This window comes from Ovis aries, chromosome 4, assembly GCF_016772045.2.
Source record: "Ovis aries strain OAR_USU_Benz2616 breed Rambouillet chromosome 4, ARS-UI_Ramb_v3.0, whole genome shotgun sequence".
NCBI lineage: Eukaryota > Metazoa > Chordata > Mammalia > Artiodactyla > Bovidae > Ovis > Ovis aries.
Window position 1 is genome coordinate 113,170,570 of NC_056057.1, and position 20,306 is coordinate 113,190,875.

Consider the following 20,306-nt stretch of genomic DNA (forward strand, 5'->3'; position numbering starts at 1 on the left):
TCTCATTCCTCCTGTTCCAAAGGAAAAAGTCAAGGACCCATCATCACACTCCTGCTAACATGTGGCTCACCTTCTGGAGCTTCCTTCAGGCTCACTGCACACTCACCATGTATCCCCTCAGCTCTCCCCCAGAACACCTGAGCTCTGATCATAAACATTTACTTGAGTCTTTAATGTCTCCATAGAAACAACTGATGTATCCTCTACACAGAAATCAGTTTCCTCTTTTCACCAGAAGAATCCTGACATCTACAACTTATTGATTTCTAAAGAAGTCAGCCCCTAGCTTGTCAAATGGGGGAACAGACTGGGACACCGCTTGTTAAAAACCTGGGTTCAAAGACAGTGAGGACAGCCTCGGAATTCTACAAGTCAGTTTCTACGAATCACACACAATTCAAGAACCCAGGGGGAGCCTGCAGTCAGCACTTCTGCAGGGAAAAATAGTAGTCAGATAAAACGGCTTTGGCAAGATATAGTGTTTGAAACTTAAGACGCCCAAATAACGTACCAGAGAGACTCACACTCCAGCACACTGGTGCCCTAACCAAGGATGGAAGCACAGCAGCTGGGCGGGACAGCCTGGGGTGCTGGCTTCCAGAGCACACAGGCAAACACCAGAAACGCCCCACCCAGAATCACACACGATGAGAAGTTATATGGATGAAAACAAGCGACGGATTCATGAAATAAATCACTCCAAAACATATATGTAAAAAGCCATCCTTCTAGCCATAGAACTTAAACGGGAAATGACAGGCTGATGAGGAGAGAAGAGAAAGGACGAACAAAGTTATGCTTTTAAACTGGAAATTCAAGGCTCCGGTCCCAGGTCCCAGAACAAGACTGACACCATATGACTGATTTCACCCTGGACTGGCGCGGGTGAGGGCCCCTAAAATGTCAACATAAAGGCTGAGCACATGGAAGGTAGAGGCCACATAAGGGGAAGGAGTTACTTCAGGCCAGACACAAGGTCATCATGAGCCAAAGGCACATGCGGGCTTTGAGCCTGGATGCCTCCTCCAGTACATGGTAGGTTTAGAGACTGATATTTTGCCGCAGTTCATGGAAGAAGACATATGTGGGTCTGTACACCCTCATGTACACACACTCTGGTCTCGAGAGAGAAGGTGTCACTAAGTCAGGACTAAGTGACAGTAGATGGAGTTGCAAAAGAGCTGGACACGACTTGGCAACTAGACAACAAAAAGTTACAGCAACAGTCATTTTACTTGAGCTACGGGAAGAGAATCTGAAAGGAAATTAAAGAACAAAAGGAGAGTTATCGGACAGTTAGATAGAACCCTTTCTTTAAAATGTGAGTTTTACCTTAGGTAATATAAATTTAATGCGATTCCAATAAACATACCTAGACTCTTTTTAATTTAGACAAACTGATTCTAAAATTTACATAGAAAAACGAAAATGGCCAGGAGACCTTGAGATGGCCAGGAGCCCCCAGACAGACAGCCTCAAGGAACAGGACCCTGGGATCAGAAGCAGAGCCCAGCCTCTGTGCTGACCAGGACCAAGTGCAGCTCCGGGCAGCCCCAGAGGGGCCTGCGGACAATGGTGGGGAAACAGCAGCCCTGGAGATGCGAGGGTGAGCTGGAGCTAAAGTCCTGACAGAGCAAACGCCAAATGGATCAAAGGGAGAAATGTTTAAAAAAAAATGTTTAAAACGTACTAAGGAAAAAGGTGAGACACCCTTTAAAATCTTGGAGTAGGGAGAGCCAAATGATACATTTAACTATTTCTAAATGTTTTGTTTTTTAACTTTGCTACAGGATTTTTACCAAACAAATGGGAAAAAAAAAACACTGCAACTCATCACAAAAAAACTAATTCCCTGACTATATGAAGAGCTTCAGGATATCAAAAAGACCACCAAAGCCAAAAGGATAAAAATAGCTCAGAGAAAATAAAACACAAATCTCTTAATCATGAAGAGAAATGCAAATTACATTGTGCTAGAAACCATTTTACTGATTCAGTCAATAAGATCAAAGTGTTGTCTAACACACTCTAGTGGCTGGGCTCTGGGGAAACCGGCAGTGCCTCTCGGCTGATGGAGCTTTAACCTGGCAGATGCCCCCCATACGGCAGGCTGTGGGGCAGTGCCTGCGCACAGTGGCCCAGGTTAACCCGCGCTCGTGGGGGAGAACGCACGGGCCCACCACGCAGGGCAATTCACCGTGCGCCATTCCCATAGTGCTGACCTTCGGGGACAGGGTCTGACACAGGAGAGGACGGTGCAGCTGTCCAGACAGGAATAAATCTGCAAACCTGAGTCCAGAGGGGGAAAGCCTGAGCACGACGGCACCATGTGAACAGGGTTGCTGGAAAAAGAATGTGTGTGTACAATATTTGCCGGAAGAAACTACAGAAAGACACAGAAGAACTGGAAGTGGAAGGAGTTCCCTTACAAGAGAGTGAGGGCGGGGGCAGGAGCTGGGGAGACTTTCCTGGACAGCTTTGAATGCTATTCTGAAATGCACGTGTGTGAAGGATGACTTAAAAAAAAAAATAGCTAAAAACACAAGCCAGGTGCTGTTATTTGAAGTATTTTTGCACATAGTAAGTAATAAATTTAATCCTCAAGACTGTTATTTCCATCATACAAAGAACAAAAAGCACAAAATGCTATATTTAACAGGTATGTTTAGTCATTTATTTAATGACTTTTTTTCCCCAAGAAAAACATATAGCGTGATTTTTTGTCAGAGTCAGTGTAGAGCGGCGAACGCCTGCAGAACTGTTAGGGCTGCACTGGGAAGAGCGAGGGCGAGCAGGAGGCACAGCGGCCCGCAGCACAGCCGCCAGGCCAGGGAGGCCGGCCCAGCAAGCACAGCCCCCGTCTCGTCCTCTCCCCAGCCTGAAGGACGGCATGATGAGCAGGCTCAAGGTTCATCCAAATCACTCAAAACTGGAAGAGCACAAGAAAATAACTCCCATGATAATGTTTAAAAGGAGTATCCTCCTACCTTGGCTCATTTGTACAACAAAAAGGGTTATCAAAGGCTATAGCTGTCAATAAGTTGGAGGGAACGTTCCACTGATTCCAAGAAGGGCTCCTACCAATTTTCTTGCTATAGTGATATCTGAATGCAATTTATGGTATTCTTAAGCAAGAACTGGACAATATTTTATAAAATGATCATATATAAGTAAAGGGGAATTAAATGCAATTCAAGACAACTTCCCTTGTGGCTCAGCTGGTAAAGAATCTGCCTACAATGCAGGAGACAGGTTCGATCCCTGGGTTGAGAAGATCCCCTGGAGAAGGGAAAGGCTATCCACTCTAGTATTCTGGCCTGGAGAATTCCATGGACTGTATAGTCCATGGGGTCGCAAAGAGTTGGACACGACTGAGCGACTTTCACTTCACTTCATTTCAATTACTTCATGGGTTGTGTTCTGAAAACAAGGCTGCCAAGCCCAAAAAAAGGTATCTCATAACTCTACAATGGCCAGGGTAACAAATAGCTGGCTTCTGCAACTATTAAAACTGTCAAATCATCCATGTAAACTACACTGGGAGTGTGGATAACAGCAGCAAGGACATGGAAGATACAATAACTCTGAAAGTCTACTTCAAGGCTTTCTAACTTAAGGTTAACTAAACCACTCATAGTTCACACACATGACTATTTCCAGACCGAGATACACACCACATAACAAATTATGTGCTATAGAAAACATAAGCAGATAGAGCAAAAATTCAAAACAAGGCAAGATCCAGTTGCTTGGGCAGGCTAATTAACACAAGAGGTACCACTGGACAGAGGGAAGAAGCTACAAAAGGCGGACCCAGGAACTCTAAAAGGACAAAGCAACATGAGCCTACCTGGCACATGGACAAAGGTGTTACGCCACAGATAGCCAGCTGCACAAAAGTCTAATACAGAAAAAGCTAACCTGTATTAAGCAAACCCTTCTTATTCAGAACCAGGAGGTATGAAATGTATTTTCACAACGCATGCCTCCAAAGTCGTTAGTACTCTTTAAATTGTACTTAAACCTGGAAAATTTACTAAGAAATCTCATTCTCCAGCAGAATCAGAAAAAATATAGTAGTATCATATATACAAATTTCATTAAGAACATTATATGCTTTACCTGTATTCAAATGCAGGTGTTTTTAAAATCAACTTAGAGGACCCTCTCCCCAACTCCAAACATCAGACTTAACACTCAACAGACAAGAATAGATACATAAACACCTTTTTAGCAGCCTGTGGGATCTTAGTACCCTTGGCAGTGAAAGCGCAGAGTCCAACTACTGAGCCAAAAGGGAATTCCCTTTAGCCAATTTCTTATTTGACAAAACCTGTTCATCAGCGTGGAGAATGCTGCTCCGGGCTATCAGCTGGTGCACAGTGAGTTTTATCAAAAAACCACCATGAGGTAAACATTTATGGAAAAATTACTGGCCTGTATTCTGAGTGAGGGGAGACAGTAGTCCCAACTTAACATGTGCAAAAAGACTTCAGAGCAACCTCAAGCAACAAATTAAAAAATACCAATACTTTGATTCAAACATATTTTTCAGTCATAACTGTAAGATTAAATGACAGATCCTAGCGGTAATAAATGACAACACTTTCCAAGTTGACAACACATAATTCCACAACGAAGATAGAAAATGAAAACGTACAATAACTGCACTTACGATGTAGGAAGCAGTCATATTTAAAACATCGCCTACAGAAAAGCGTATGAAACGAATGCAAGCTCTGCTCCCTCTGGACAGACTTGGCGTTTGGTCCGTCTATGTTGGGGGTACACTCAGGAGGAAGCGCACCCGGGAGCTGCTGCTCTGTGAGTTCTTTGTACCTGACATCAACCGAAAGAAAGTCATGTGAGGGTGAAACCAGAACCACATTCTTGAACATAAAAGTTTCTACAAGCTTTCTATGTATTATTTTTGATATTTTATCTCGGCTAAAACACAGAAAAGGGTCTAGCCTATAGCAATCTTTATTTAGATGAAGAGCCAATTAAACATTACACATGGTATATCAAGAAACATTCACAGATATCATTTATTTGTCATGAATAATGTGATTATATTCACTAGAACGAAACAGCCATGACAGTAACATTTCAATGGATGTCCAGAGAAATTTCCTCTTGCGCACACTCCTATAGATTGTGTGTGTGCGCACACTTCTTCCATCTATGATAAATGCAGCCCAGGGTACCACAGATACACGCATGTATTAGTTCAAGTATCCTGCAGACACAAAGCAGCAGGTTCATCAGCTATATTAGCTCCGTTTCTAATAAACCAGAATGGTGAGTGACATACCACACACAGCAAGACCATCTCAAAAGATCAAATCTTACTTTTCCTTTAGCTCTTCTGCTGTGCCCTTATCTGGAAACATTGAGGAAATAGCTTCAAAAATTTTATCAGAAGGAAATTTCCGAGGTGGACGGCTTTCTTTATCTAAACAGGGAAATGCGAAAGGAAAAAAGAATGAAAGTGAACGAGCTCACCAATGTTTCATTTTGTCTACACTTAACAATGCTGATTTCTCAAGAAATTATCAACTCTGTGTCTCTCTCACTTCTAACCTATTTTACAAGTATCTGGAATGCTGGTGGGTCAGACAAAACTCAAAATCAAATATGCAAAGTTTCAAGTGCACCGGGAGGCAGAAAAACCCAGGCTCTGATCCCAGCTCAGCCACTGACTGGTACTGTGACCTTATCCCGTCACCGACCCACCTGCATGTGTCATCTGTAAACGAGGGCCCACATGATCGCTAAGGCACTGATTATGAGAATGGTACGCTTCTTTGAAACTACAATTTTTCCCAAAATCCTTCTATGCTGACTTCATGTCAAGTCTCTTCCAACCCCGGCTCTAAGTTGGGACCCTCTAATTTCTCTGGTAATCCGTAATTAGTATACAAGTTAGAGCATGTGCCCTGGGGTCAATCAGAGCTGGTTTCCAACACAGAATTTTCTGGGTTCTCTTTCTTCCCAATGCTGTGATCTTAAGTTACTTCACCTCACTGAATCCATGTCAACTATGAAGTGGATCTGAGGATAAAATCCACCTTAATCCACATGCAATATTAGGAGGATTAAATGTCTATACACATATAAAGTGATATAAATTAACAAGCACATAACCTGCACATAGTCAAAGACTGATGTTACATATTACAATAATTAAGATAATTCTCCAGGGAAACCTAAAAACTGTACATTCTTTTGCTAGTCAAGGGAAATAAAAGACTCACAAGTGCAGGATGAAATGTTACAAACAGTATTCTAATTTTGATTATACTACCCCTGATGTGATATTTAACAGAAGAAAAAAGAAGAAAAGTTTACCTGTATTCTTATTTTTTGAAAAAACGCTGATATGGCTACACACAAACCTAACAAGACAGATGTACCTTCTCGACTCTCCTCTAGATCTTTCTGTTTTTCTTCTCTTTCATCAGGATCATCTCCGTCATCATCGTCATCATCATCATTGTACTGACCAAGAGCATTCACCAGCTCCACAAAAATTTCATCATTTATAAACCCACATTCTGAAATTCATCAAATCAAATATCAGAAATACACAGAAGTATATCATGCTTTTTTCTAATTTGTAAGAAACAACTGGAGCCTATCAATCGGCACTACAACACCATAATTATTATAAAATTGGGGAGAAAGGTCATTTCCAGGACTGGCCTCAGGCAAAGCTGGAAGTAGAATTTACCCTCAACACCTGTCATTTTCACAAGTTTCCAGTGCCAGCGACCACGGCCTAATTCTCCAGAAACTAAACACGGCCTTCGCCTCTCTCTGAACATCATATCCACCAGACTGCGCTGTCCACTCGTGAGGGGATGAGAGGCTATTACATGCCACCCTCCTGCCAGGCCCTTTAACAGGTCTCCTGATAATGCACGAAGCTGTGGTTCTAATGTCAGGACTTCAGGTCCTGTGGTGGCCTAGCAGAGAACGTCATTTTGATCACAAGGCCTTTTGGAGCCCATGTTACATAAGCAGGGCCCTAATTCTAACCCATTTCATTGCTAAAGAACCTTAAAATCTATATACATTCAAAGAATTCTATTAAATTTGCATGTGATTGACACAGTTTTTTGATAACCAACTATGAATAATTTCCAAGCGGCATATACAATCCTTCTATTTAAAAATAGATAGGGAAAACACTTAAAATTTTAGCCCAGGCCAATCCAGCAGTTATAGTTTTTAAAAAATCTTTTTCATACTGACATTTGAAAAAACAAATCAAAATATCAATTCTCTGGCCCTTTTTCCAAGAGAATAAACACATGGCTCACCTCTATCCCCGTGTACTTTTCCATCATAATTTTTTATTAGTTCTTCAATGAAAGTCCCATCCTGGTCTAAAACTTCATCCCCCATGTACGGAATGTTATGTAAAACAGTTTCATCTTCCACCTAAAAGTGAAATAAATAAATACATTTAAAAATAGACACATCCTAAGTACCAACATTTTTTAAAAAGGAAATGTAATATAACTGAAATACAGTATTTTTTCCTAAGCAGATGTCCATACCCAGTTCTCCAGATCTAAAATGGGAGCAAACTCTAAAAGCTACAAAGAAATAAATGATGCTTCTCATCAATATCTGAGAAAACTGTTTATAGGGAAAAAACTTAAGAAAAAATACTCTATTACAGAATCAATCACTACAATTTATCATCACTTCATGTCCCTCTAAAACAGGAACACGCCACAAGTTATGGTGTGGCCCATCAACCATTTGAAGACATGTTCCTGCTTCAGGCGTTTAAAAGCATCTCAGGTCGACAAAATACAGCTTAGCAAAGCCAACCATAAATAACAATGCCTCAAAAGGAAAAAAACTAAGTGAGGACTTCCAAACTTCACTTGATCAATTTATCATAGTCAACGTAATAAATTCTAGGCATGTAAAATATGGATGGTTCATTACAGGTTATGCCAAAGGATTTACTCTCATTCATAAAATAGGAACATTCTACAATAACAAAATGTTTCAATACTATGAACAAGACTTATCAAACCTGACAGTGCTAATAAAGATGGCAGATGAGTTTATATCACAGTTTGGAAGATGCCAGGAAAGAAAGGGGGTGCTGGCTGAGCAGGAAAGAGCCAGTCAAAGAAAGTTCAGAGAGGACACAGGACTTCAAGAAAACAAGGGACAGGAAGCTGATGTTCTTGGGGGAAGAGAACTTTCAATAAAAAATGTTGAAGAGTAATTATAGATAAAGACACAACGTTTCTGAAGTCCATATCTAAATACGGAGACTTATTTAAAAAAAGGATAGGTCTCAGTATGAAGAGGCCTTTGAACAAGGTATTGATTAAAAACAGAATTTTAGAAAGAAATTGTGATAACAGAACAGACTGGTGAAGATTGAAGAGAGGAAATGGCAACAATTTAAGTGTGAGGTGCCTCAGGCTGGCCCATGACTGACACAGAGGAAAAGGCTGGGAAAAGGCCAGGACACACAGGAGCTGTCAGGTAGGAGCAGACAGGAAACAGGAAAACACAGGGAGTTTTTCAAATAATTCCTACATAACAAATTCAGGACAGGTGCAGAATTCACAAAGATCACAGTACCTTAGACAAACAAAGAAAAGGCAAACTGGGAGGAAAAGTGCACATGGCATGTAAAATGAAAATGTAGGTGTTGATGTACTGTTCTATTCAGAGCCAACATCATATACAACTCGAGCCTTGCTGCCAGCACACCTCACCTGCACTAAACCCCATTTAAAACTGGGAAAGTTCATTATTTTGGACACAAGCCAAAAGTAAATGACAGTTGGCTATTTTTTGTCTTCCCAATTATATCCATATAACCTTTGCACTGCAGGACATACCCTAGCCATAAAAGAGAAGAGTCTGCCTAATCTGGCTTTCATCACTAGCAAAAGCCAAGGCTGATTCATAAATAACACTGACAACTTTGGAGGAGGAGATGAATTACGATGGGAGGGCTGACAGATACACATGATTATCCATAAAACAACAGGGACCTATACGCAATATCTTGTAATAATCTATAAGGGAAAAGAATCCTCAAAGGCATCGCTTTGCTGTACACCTGAAACTAACATAACCGTATAAACTGACCATACCTCAGTGTTTTCAAATGGTTAAAAAATTTACTGCCAAGTTTAAAACACTATATTCTTTCAGAATTTCAGTCTATGAAAATATGAGCCCTCTCAGAAGTTCTTGAAATATGATTCTCAAACCAAATGTTTTTGAATAAAGCCTTAAATACACAAATCTACGCAATGGCAAACGAGAATCTCAAGTTTACCTTTAAGCCTCCACTGAGAAAAGTTACTGAGGATGTTAGAAACACCTATTTATTGAAAAATCTAGCAGGCAGTTCTCTAAAGTAGGCTCACCAAGGACTTCCATCAACATTTCAATAGCCCTATTATTTTATATATTAAGTAATAAAACTATGTATTTTTAATTTAACAACACAAGAATGCACACTTTAACTTCTCTTTTATTCCCTCCTCTCCTTCATCCTACTTCCATAAAGAATTAAATACTAGCATTTCATAACAAAAGCTATTGTGGAAAAATAACTAACCTTATACTGAGACTATTTCATAGCATACATTATCATTTAATAACATGCTGCCTAAAACTGTTTTAAATAGTAAGCTCTCACTTAACAAAATCTCAAAGTCAGACTGAGATTGCAGGACACTAACATCTTTAAGAGCAAGAATTAGAAGCTTCATCTTTTAAATATATTTTAAATCCCAGGTATGGTTTTTTCTTAGTACTTTACCTTTGGAGAATATTTGAATTTAAAAGGAGTAAATAAAAGCAAAAAAAAAAAAAAAAAAATTAAAAAGGACTAAAAGCAACATCAACACTGAAAAGGCTTAAAAATATATATAGTAATTGGTTTTAAAAATTACCCCGTGTTCCCATTTCGATAGTTATTTTTACTTATACTATCTTGAAAGATTTCTACGAACAAAACTAGTGGATGTGATAGAATTCTACCGGAGCTATTTGAAATCCTAAAAGATGATGCTGTTAAAGTGCTATACTCAAAATGCCAGCAAATTTGGAAAACTCAGCAGTGGCCACAGGACTGGAAAAGGTTGGTTTTCATTCCAATCCCAAAGAAAGGTAATGCCAAAGAATGTTCACACGGCTGTACAATTGCACTCATTTCATATGCTAGCAAAAACATGCTCAGAATCCTTCAAGCTAGGCTTCAAACCTAGACAGCATATTAAAAAGCAGAGACATTACTCTGCCAACAAAGACAATCTCTGCCGTCTAATCAAAGCTATGGTTTTTCCAGTAGTCATGAATGGATGTGAGAGCTGGACTATAAAGAAAGCTGAGCACTGAAAAGAATTGATGCTTTTGAACTATGGTGTTGGAGAAGACTCTTTAGAGTCCCTTGGAATGCAAGGAGATCAAATTGGTCAATCCTGAAGGAAATCAGTCCTAATATTCATTGACTGAAGCTGAAACTCCAATACTTTGGTCACCTGATGCAAAGAACTGACTCACTGGAAAAGACCCTAATGCTGGGCAAGATTGAAGGCAGGAAGAGAAGGGGACGACAGAGGATGAGATGGTTGGATGGCATCACCACCTCGAAGGACATGAGCTTGAGCAAGCTCCGGAAGTTGGTGATGGACAGGGAAGCCTGGCGTGCTGCAGTGCATGGGGCTGCAAAGAGTCAGACACAATTTAGAGACTGAACAACAACAAAATCTTGACTTACCTTGACATGAAAATTATGCTTTGGTTAAAAGAAGTAATTACAAAATAAGAAGACACATTATTTACATACCATGAAATTCTGCTGCAGAGGAGACCAAGAATACATTATGGGTACTGAAGCAACCGCATTCAGAGTCTTTAATGGGATGACTTGTGTTGGGAAATCCAAGTCACTGGTCACCGAACACTAGAACAGAAAAAATAAAACTGACTCATAAGAATAAAAGGACAACCTGAGCCTCAATCATCATATTATAAAGAGATGCTGCCTACTTACATCATTTTGAAAAGTAAATTTCTTTACCTGAGACAGTAAGTTGGTAAAAACCAAAAAGCATTCTCTCCTCTTTTACTTAGTGACCAAAAGAGCTTCAGATTTTGAAAATTTTCAAAACCTTCCAACACCTCCCATATTTACCAGTACCACTAAGAATCAAATATTATATTTGTGTTGGCCTCAGATTAACTGCTCTTTGCTTTCACCATAAATTTCCTACCTCACTGCTTAATTTTGTTTACATCTCAACTACGTGCAACAATAACATAGTCTTACTAAATAAGAATTTGGAAACTTCTTGGATTCACCTTTATCTTTACCTTCCCTTTTTAAAAAGCCAACTGTCTGCTGATATTATCAGATGATACACAAATATTGAAGGTAGCAGATGTGAGTTTCAATCACAACAAAATGGATTCAAATCAATTCTGCAGAAGTGTAATCCCTAAATTATTAATAATAATAGCTAATGTCATTAAGCACTTTCTATGTGCTAGGCACTATTTTAAACACTTACATGTCTCATATTCAGTCCTCATCACAGCGCTGTAAGATGGGGACTATCCTTAGTGCCCATTTTACAGGGGAGAAAACTGAGAGAAAGGATACATAACTGGCCCGAAGTCATACATGAGTCAGGGCTAGAATTTAAGCCCAGCAAGTCTGACTCTGGAGCCCCTCTTCTTACCCAATACACACACTGTCAGGATACCACATCTCTAATACCAGTTAAGTACATATATTCCCCTGAAATATTATACCGTATTTCATCCAATTTATGATGACATGAATTTTAAAGCACACCATTACCTTCTGCATCGTTAAGAAAATAATGTTGCCAATTAAACTATAACACAATATTTTATCATAGTGACTCTAAGATGCATGCCAGTTTCAGATGTTAAAATGTTTAAAAGTTTGCATCTTTGACTTGATGAAATACGGTAGAGATCTGTGTCCAAAGACCACAGCACTTCACCCTGTCTAGGAATCCAGCTTCTCTTAAGGAGCTCCGATACCCAATGGTCAGGTCTCCGGAGCCATCTCAAAAATGCCCTTGACAAATAATCCATGAAAACAGAGCAAAAAGAAGTAGAATTGAAGTAGTAAAATGAAACCAAAAAAGTCATATCTATACAACACACATGATTATTATATGATTCATTTTCATCTAAGAAGATTTTAAAATAGCAGGGCTAGATTTGGTGAAATCAGAGTGGAAGTCTTTGGCCTCCAGGCCCACCTGGCCCTCAGCATGTCCTTGGGCCAGGGGAACAATCTTCCGATAGTCACAGTCACCCGGCACAAAAACAGTTCCTTCCTCAGTGGAAGGGAAGGTTTAAAGATAGAGCAGTTAGGAAAAACTGTGACAGTGGTTAACCCATTAATTTGCTTTCCAAAAGGGCAAAGATCAAAGGTAACACTAGAGAGCTCATGGCTCGAGTAAGTAAGACAGTGTGAACAGTTGACTAAGCTCCAGAACCCGCAATCTTTCCCCAGTTCCTCCCTTGGCCTCTGAAGCAATTCCTCATGCATCCATCCAATAATAAGAGCAGTTAACATTTATTGAGCACGTACTATGTTGCAGGCACTGTGCTAAGTGCTTCATATGCATTATCGTAACCACTCCTCATCTTAGCCTTTAGCATCGCTATTGCACGATGAGGAGGAGACTGAGGTTCAAAGAAGTTAAATAACTTGCCTGGTCAGCAAGACAGTCAACTGCCAAGCCAGGATGGAAGCCTCAGTCTGGCTGCTACACCCAGGAGCCTCATCCGTGCGCTCCAGCCCTTCCCGGATGCTCGTGCACGAGGTGCTATATGGCGAGCATCTTCTCCCCCACATCTTCCTCTTCCCCTCTTCCTACCACGTCTTCATTCCTTCTTCTTAAGTTACTTAACCAGCTAACAGTGGGGCAAGGAGTGGCTGTAACTACAGAATAAAGTGATATACACTGTCCAGAGGTTTTAAGTTCAAAACAATTTCATTCCTTGCAAAACAAATTGGGAGTTTTTGAGTTTTGTTTTACACATGGTGGAGGCAAATTAATTCAGTGACTTTAATTCTGAAGACTGGTCCCCTTTAAAGCCTGGGGGACAAGGGGGAGCGGCTGCCTCTCCAACTCTGACAAACCCAAGGTCACACTCAGAGGAGGAGAGAGAGCTGCGTGTCCTACTCAACCACCAGACGGGGTGGGGGGGGAGCTCCGCCCCGCCGGTCTGCTCGTGTCCTGAAGATGCTGAGTCCACTGAACGAGGGCACGTCTCCGTGAACAGAAAGAACTTAGAGAAGCACAGAAAATAAGATGGCAAAGGCTGCAGCACTGGGCACCCACCCCACACCTGCCACACCCCTCACCCAGACCTCAATTCTCAGTCCTAAGTGTTACCAAGGGGCTGGAAATTAGCTCTGAGGGCAGAGCGTGGTGCTACATCTGTCTCCCAACAATACTCAGCACAGTGTCTCAAAAAAGAGTAGGCACTCAAAAAATGTTCCCGGAATGAACCGACTGCATTTGCTGACTTTTCCCCAATGTAGACTTCGACTTCCATTTCTTTTAAAGCTACAAGAAAACCTAAGTAACAAATTGAAGGTCTATACCCACCTCGTTATCTAAGCATTATCTCTAGAAACTCTATCCCATTCTTTAACTATTAACTAAAAACCATATCCCTTTCGTTTATGAAATAATATTCAAATGCAAAAGCATTTGCTGGTAAAACAAGTTTGGGAATTCTTATTCATTGACTTACAGGAAAATTACTGAAAAATTCCAGTTACTTACCAGTAACTTTTTTTCTTTGAAAATGTATCATCCTTGACAGTTTACGTTACCAAGTCTCATGTCACTCAGAAGACTGAATAGGACTTTGACCTCCTGGGTCTCCACAGCCTTTTACCTGATCAAAGCTCAGGATCTCACTAGGAGACCTATACATCAACCAATGAAATTCTCTAATTCTAGGTCCAACTTGAGGATCACACAAGGAAGCTGTTGCAGGTAATCCATCAATGATGGTAAAGAAAGAAAGAAAACGACTACATGAGTTATCAAGGATGCTACATTTTCAGAGAAACACAGCTTACTGGTAAGTGACTAGGTTCCTCTGAGGATGGATAGACTTACATCAACCAGCTGGTACAATAGGCGACTGTGTGGCTGGACCACTGGGAGCTGGAGAGGGAAGTCAAGCCAAAAATAGTAGTTGTAGGAGTACACAACCAAACTGAGACTCTTGGCAGAAGGCTGGTTCCAAGTAAAAACTGTGTTATGGAAAATCGTAGAGGGAAGAGCAGGTGAGTGGCCTGCAGGGAAGGGAAAGAAATTAACACACCCTACTACGTGCCGAGCACTGTGCTAGAGACTTTACCAAAGTTAACTTCTTTAAAATTCACCACTACCCTAGGAGACAGGTATGACTCCCCCTCTTACAGTGGGACATCCCGAAGGGCATGGCCACAGCCATCCGGACTCTCAACAGTCTTTACATTAGGAGGGTTAAGTCCAGCTTCCGTATAGTAAGGGGAAAAAAATACACCCAGTTAGCCAAGTTAAAAATATTCTTGGATCCTGGTTGGTCCACTCAATTCAAGCCAGAGACACAATGAACTGTTGATATTGTCTAATATCCTTTAGCTTTTCCGAGTAAAAACAATAAGGACTGTCTCACATCTAAAGTGTAGGAAAGAAAGTATCGGCTGCCACCCAACTTCAGGGAGAAGCTGAGGGTGATTTCTGAAAGTACTCATATTCCTCACGATTTCAGCAGAGACAAGATGATACACCAAGTTTTAAATTAGCTAGCCCTCTGGTGAAAATGATAGTGTACATAACTTAATTTCAGACTGCTTTCATGTGAAGGAAATACTGAAGAGAAAACTGGAATGAGGTTAAGTATCAAGTTTAGGTCAAGAAAAGCTCACAGTAGAAGTGAGCTCCTAACAGGAGTTAGAAGGATTAGGAGAAGGGTGGCTAGAGGAGGGAAGGGTGGTCAGAAATCAAACATCCTGATGAGGTCTTGAACCAAAGACTTTTACAGTTAATAAAAGCAGCTAATCAAGGCCTTGGGAGCTAAGGAGTACGAGAGTGGTTCAGACTGCAGGTATTTCCTGTTCTAGTGCTGAGTATGTGTGCTGCAGAGCCGCCGGGACTAGAGGAGAAGCTCCGCCAAGGCTCCTGCTCTGAGCTTACTTGAGAACAGAAAGATGTCATCATCCTGCAAGCACCCTCTGGGCGGGACATGGGGGCATATATAGCATTTCACAGAAAACAGGTAACATGTGAAGGGCAATGTCAGGATATTGGGACCTTAAAGCTCCTCCCTGCATCTAAGCTCCTGAGTGAGGAGATCACAGATCTATAAATCTAGTTAGTATAGTAACTTAAGAACCCAACTCTGGTCTGAATCTGAAGGGTGCTGTAAGAGTATATCGTCCCCTCTTAATCTGCAGTTCCACTAAAATCCTACAGATCAGAAGCAGAATTAATATAGTCACAGGACAAAAGTTGGTAGGACCACAAAAACATCCAACAGCGGGTAAGGCAGGTAACCAGAGTCCTGCTTGTCCGTGAGAGGCAAACTCAAGTACCTAGTTCAGTAAGGGTCCCATGAGAGGTGAGTAAGATCACTTCTTTCATTGGAAAAGAGAAAGAAAAGAAAAACTAAGAAGCAGAACAAAGAATAAAGCCGTGGTTTCCATAAGCTGGGGCAGCACAGCTGCTGTGAAGCCTGGCTCCCATGAGTGGACGTGGGGCTGAAGGCCACAGGGCAGCAGGGGCTGAAGTGGAGACAGGACAGTCCCGGGACCTCGGTCTCAAGAGAAGCACAAGCTCTGTGCGCAGGTGCTGAGCCTGCTCCATGACCACCAGACAAGCCAATTCTGCTCATCTTTGCAAAACAGAGGCATGCCACTCCCAAGTTGCTCACAGATTCATCATTTAGTGAATGATGCTAAAACAACAGAAAAAAATCAAAAACAAAATCTCCCCACTCACTCTTTATAGGACAGGAAATTCCTAATAGGGTAAATGATGTTAAAACATAAAAATGAAAACAGAACTAGAAGGAAAGATGGGTAATTTATAATCTTGAAGTGGAGAAAGGCTTTGTCAGCCTTAAAGAAACACAAAAATCAAAGGAAGAAACTCTTAACTACATATATACTCAAAACTCCTGTACAACCAAAATGTATCAGAAATAACATCAAAATGGGGAGAAAAAAATCTGCAGAACAGATAATTAAAATCTAGTATTTATAATATATAAAAAGTCCTTAAAAATCATAAGAAAAAGTTCAACCCAATTTTAAAAGATCCAAGCCCATAGCAGCCAACTCATAAAAGAAATACAAACAAACAACAGATACTTGGTTTTGCTGAAAAAAGGAAGGCAAGCAAATTGCAATAGTGTTTTACCTATCACACGGACAAAAATTAACATTTTATGTTGGGAGAACAGAGAAATAGACACTACTATTATCAGTTGGTAAAGAGTGTAAACAAAAAACATTGGGGGGGTCAATTTGTTAACATCTATTAAAATGTTATAGACACATATCCTCTTGACCTAGTAATACTGTTTCTAGAAACTTTTCCTACAAACTTACTCAAAAGATGTGTATGAAGAATACTCACAGAAATGCTAACTGCAAAAGGAAAAAATAAAAACCTAAGTGTTCATCAGTTATGAACAGGGCAATCAATTGTGGCAAAGCCACAGGACCAAGCACTTGCACTGGTGAAGAACTGTAAAGTGATGGCCCCAAGTGGCAGACATGTTTTATCTGGGAATAATTGTTTTTTAAATAAAATACATCATCATTATTACTAACATGTTACAGAAAAAGAAATCTGAAAGAATCAAAATCACAAGGGTTGAATTACAGGGTCCTTTCTTTGTATCCTGTTTCATATATTTCTGTGTTACTTGAATTTTTACAGTTAATATTTTATAATGACCTTCTAATTAAGAAAAAGATTTTTACAAAATTTTATTAACCTACAGATATTCACATGGGGCTTCCCTGTGGCTCAGATGGTAGAGAATCTGCTTGCAATGCAAGAGACCCAGGTTCGATCCCTGGGTCAGCAAGATACCCTGGAGAAAGGAAGGACAACCCATTCTGGTATTCTTGCCTGGAGAATTCCATGGACAGAAATCTGGTAGGCTACAGTCCATGGGGTCACAAAGAGTTGGACACAACTGAGCAACTAACACAACACACAGATATTCACATTAGCTGCTATGAAAGTACCTCATTAGTTGCCAAGTTAGCTCATGAAATCTACTCATCCCTCCCAAAAAGGTACTCAAATTATATACTTTTACGAAATCTACTAAAAGAAAATAAAACAGAATCCTAAGCAGTGGATTTAAGTCAATCCATAATATCAAGCTAAACTGTGACAGAAGTTCCAGGCCTAAAAAGTGTTACTTCTTCAGAGCAATAAACAATTGTCAGCAATGTAGACTCACTAGACAAGCATTTCTTTGGACTCTGGTTCATTGTTTGTTTTTAAGATAGCTGTCAAAATTTGGTTTTGCATTTTGAGAAGAGACTTTGACCTTTGTAATAGTCAATTTAACAATTTTTAAAACACAAACTGTATACACAGTGTTCTCAGAGAAAAACAGCACATTAAACACAACTTCTGCTAGTTTACGATTACAAAATAAACATTTGATATTTTTGAAAAGTTCACTTTTTAAAGTTAAGATATATCATCTTAAGTTTAAAATATGAACTCAAACATAAGTGTATGATATATCTTTAATATACAATAATAAAATAGAAACTCAATCAACCTAAGTGATCTTTCTTCTTTTTAAATGGTCTTCTTGGAAAAGCATAAAATGCTTACATTGGCTTCCTTTCAAAAGAAAAGTAACACCTCCTTATGATTACTGAAGTAACGTTCCATCTATTTCCACTTAAAGAAAGCCAAAAACTCCTTATGGTTACTGAAGTAACGTTCCATCTATTTCCACTCAAAGAAAGCCAGAAAAAAGGCAAGGCTGCCATGATTTGAAAAAGTTACACGGGCAGGAAGGACTGGCAGAGTTAATACAAGATTCAACCAACAAAGGGTTAAAAGAGACAGAGAGCAGCAGAAAGCAACTGAGAAACCAGTTCCTTGAGAAACCAAGAAAGGATGGGTATACTCAAGCTGAGAGTTAAGACACTCACTTGGGAGCACACCTCACCTCTTTAAGACCTGAGAAAAAGGGCCCAGCTCCTTGCCACACTTGCTCAAATGCTGAGCAGGACACACTGGCCCTCTAATCCTGAAATTTGCAAAGGAAAGAAAGCACATTACTGTGTTGGAGTAAGGAGTAAAGAGGATGCCAGTACATATTGGGTACACCAGCATGTTATTTTTCTTTGTGTATAGTAATTTCTATTTACAATTCAGTGACAAAAGTACACGACCATGTCAACAAATGATGCAGTCAGGTGTTTACAGGTAAACAAGTTTTTTCTTCCCCTTCAATAAAAAATAAGCCCAAATTGCAAACTCATGAAAGAACTCACATGTCCTGCATTACAACAGAAGCCTCCCCCTACAAAAAAAATTTATTTATGAATATCAAATGATCGGTGATAAACTTAAAATTCTAAGCTATCACTAGGAAGAGCAAACCTGTATGTACTGAAAAGTCCAGAAGACTTTCAGTTCCACGAATGTGAGAACCCGGGGGCCTTCTGATGCTGCTTGTGTGCTAAACATTCTGAAGAAGCCCCACATTTCTCACTCCTTTCATTAGTAAACAAGACACAGAAATCTCACAAGAACACTACATTCTCCTGGAAACCTAAAAATGCATATTGGCAGGATATTTTTACACTACACCAATCACACCAGTTGCCCAGAAGACAGACATCATTTGAGAAAGCCTCCCTTTCATTCACAATATGAACAAGTAAAAAGAAAGTCTTGTTATGAAGAATCAATGAAGAGGAAAAGAACCTTGTGGTTTTTAGCAAGAAACGGAAAATGTACAAAAAGAAACGCATTAGTAAGAACTACGAGCGTAACTGAACCAGCTTCTTCACTACAACTGGAAAAACAGACACTCTCAGAGCATGGTCACTGGCGTACAGGCTCACCGAGATAAAGTTCTTTACTTACTGATAAGACAAAGTAATGATGTCACCAAGAAACAAGTTTTTGATAAACAGCCACATGTTACGGCAATATGGTGTATATCCCTTGGCCTCTAAGTATCATTTAATAACACTTTAAAGCTGAGCGCTCCTTAAAAAAAGATAAACTGAAGAGCAAAGGAAATAAATGTAAAATATATATATTATAGTCACTATCTTCAAGAAGTCAGAAGTATTTTCTAAAAGAAAAAACAGACATACTCTGTACTAAAATCCTATGGGCAACAGTTTAGGTTTTGTAACTTCAACAACAAAAACTAAGTCCCGCAAGTCTCCTAAAAGCACGCGTGAAGGAAAACAGCAGACCAAAGATGTGGCTGCAGGTCAACTGCAGGACTCCTCGAACCCAAGTCATTTCATCAGATCAGAAAGTAAACTTGTCAGATTTTCTTTACTAAAATAACCTAGATAAAATTGGTCGTTTAAAAACTGAGCGTTATCACCTATCTTCTACAAGTACAGAAGGGAATAAAGTATTTGAGTGAATGACTGAAAACTGTCAGTGAATCATATCATGCTCCAAGGATTTAAACTGAAGACAGCCCTTTTATAAAGGATGAGTTTATAAAGATAAGGACTTAATTAAAGCTGTGTCACAACAGCACTTAAATGTTCAAAGAAACAGACTTTTCAGGTGTCTGGGTCAACGGTGCAATCCCAAATTCTGTCAAGCCTACAAGCCTACTGCAAAGAAACTCTTTGCAAAATAGGCTAACTTATCTATTTTCCCTGCTTCTAACCTAGTTGACTCCAACTTTCAAAGCGTAAAAAATAAACTGATCTATTTTGGAAATGCTCAAACTGAAGAAAAACTAAACAGAGATATAGTCTTATCTGAAAAGTAAGGAGACCAGACAGATCACTAAAGCCCTTTCTAGCCCTAAAATTCTATCATTTACTATGATAACACCAAAAAGCTCATCACAAACTATATAAATCTTCAGCTTCCAAAAGTCAGTGATGATGGTTTTAAAGGGGGTGGGAGGCTAGGAGGAATAAAAGAGGAATCATTTGAATCAGAATCAGCTGTCAAGAGAGGCTCAAAAATAAGGAGCTTGACCAGTCAGAGCTCCAGGCAACAAACCCT

The 20,306-nt window shown here is 39.9% G+C and overlaps 1 protein-coding gene across 8 annotated transcripts in view; it reads right to left on the reverse strand.

Moving 5' to 3' along the window:
* Window positions 1-20,306, reverse strand: part of EZH2 (enhancer of zeste 2 polycomb repressive complex 2 subunit) — a 56,726-nt gene that overhangs the window by 9,923 nt on the left and 26,497 nt on the right. For 4 of the 8 annotated variants that reach the window (XM_042248976.2, XM_060415189.1, XM_027968909.2 and 1 more), the window contains exons 4-8: window positions 10,847-10,963; window positions 7,326-7,446; window positions 6,417-6,557; window positions 5,353-5,455; window positions 4,661-4,839 (exon numbers count right to left, since the gene is read on the reverse strand). In XM_042248976.2, the coding sequence (XP_042104910.1) occupies window positions 4,661-4,839; window positions 5,353-5,455; window positions 6,417-6,557; window positions 7,326-7,446; window positions 10,847-10,963 (661 nt within the window). Of the gene's footprint in view, window positions 1-4,660; window positions 4,840-5,352; window positions 5,456-6,416; window positions 6,558-7,325; window positions 7,447-10,846; window positions 10,964-13,838; window positions 14,046-14,180; window positions 14,326-20,306 lie in introns of those variants that run through there. The other 4 variants (XM_042248979.2, XM_042248977.2, XM_027968911.3 and 1 more) reach the window with 2 other exon arrangements.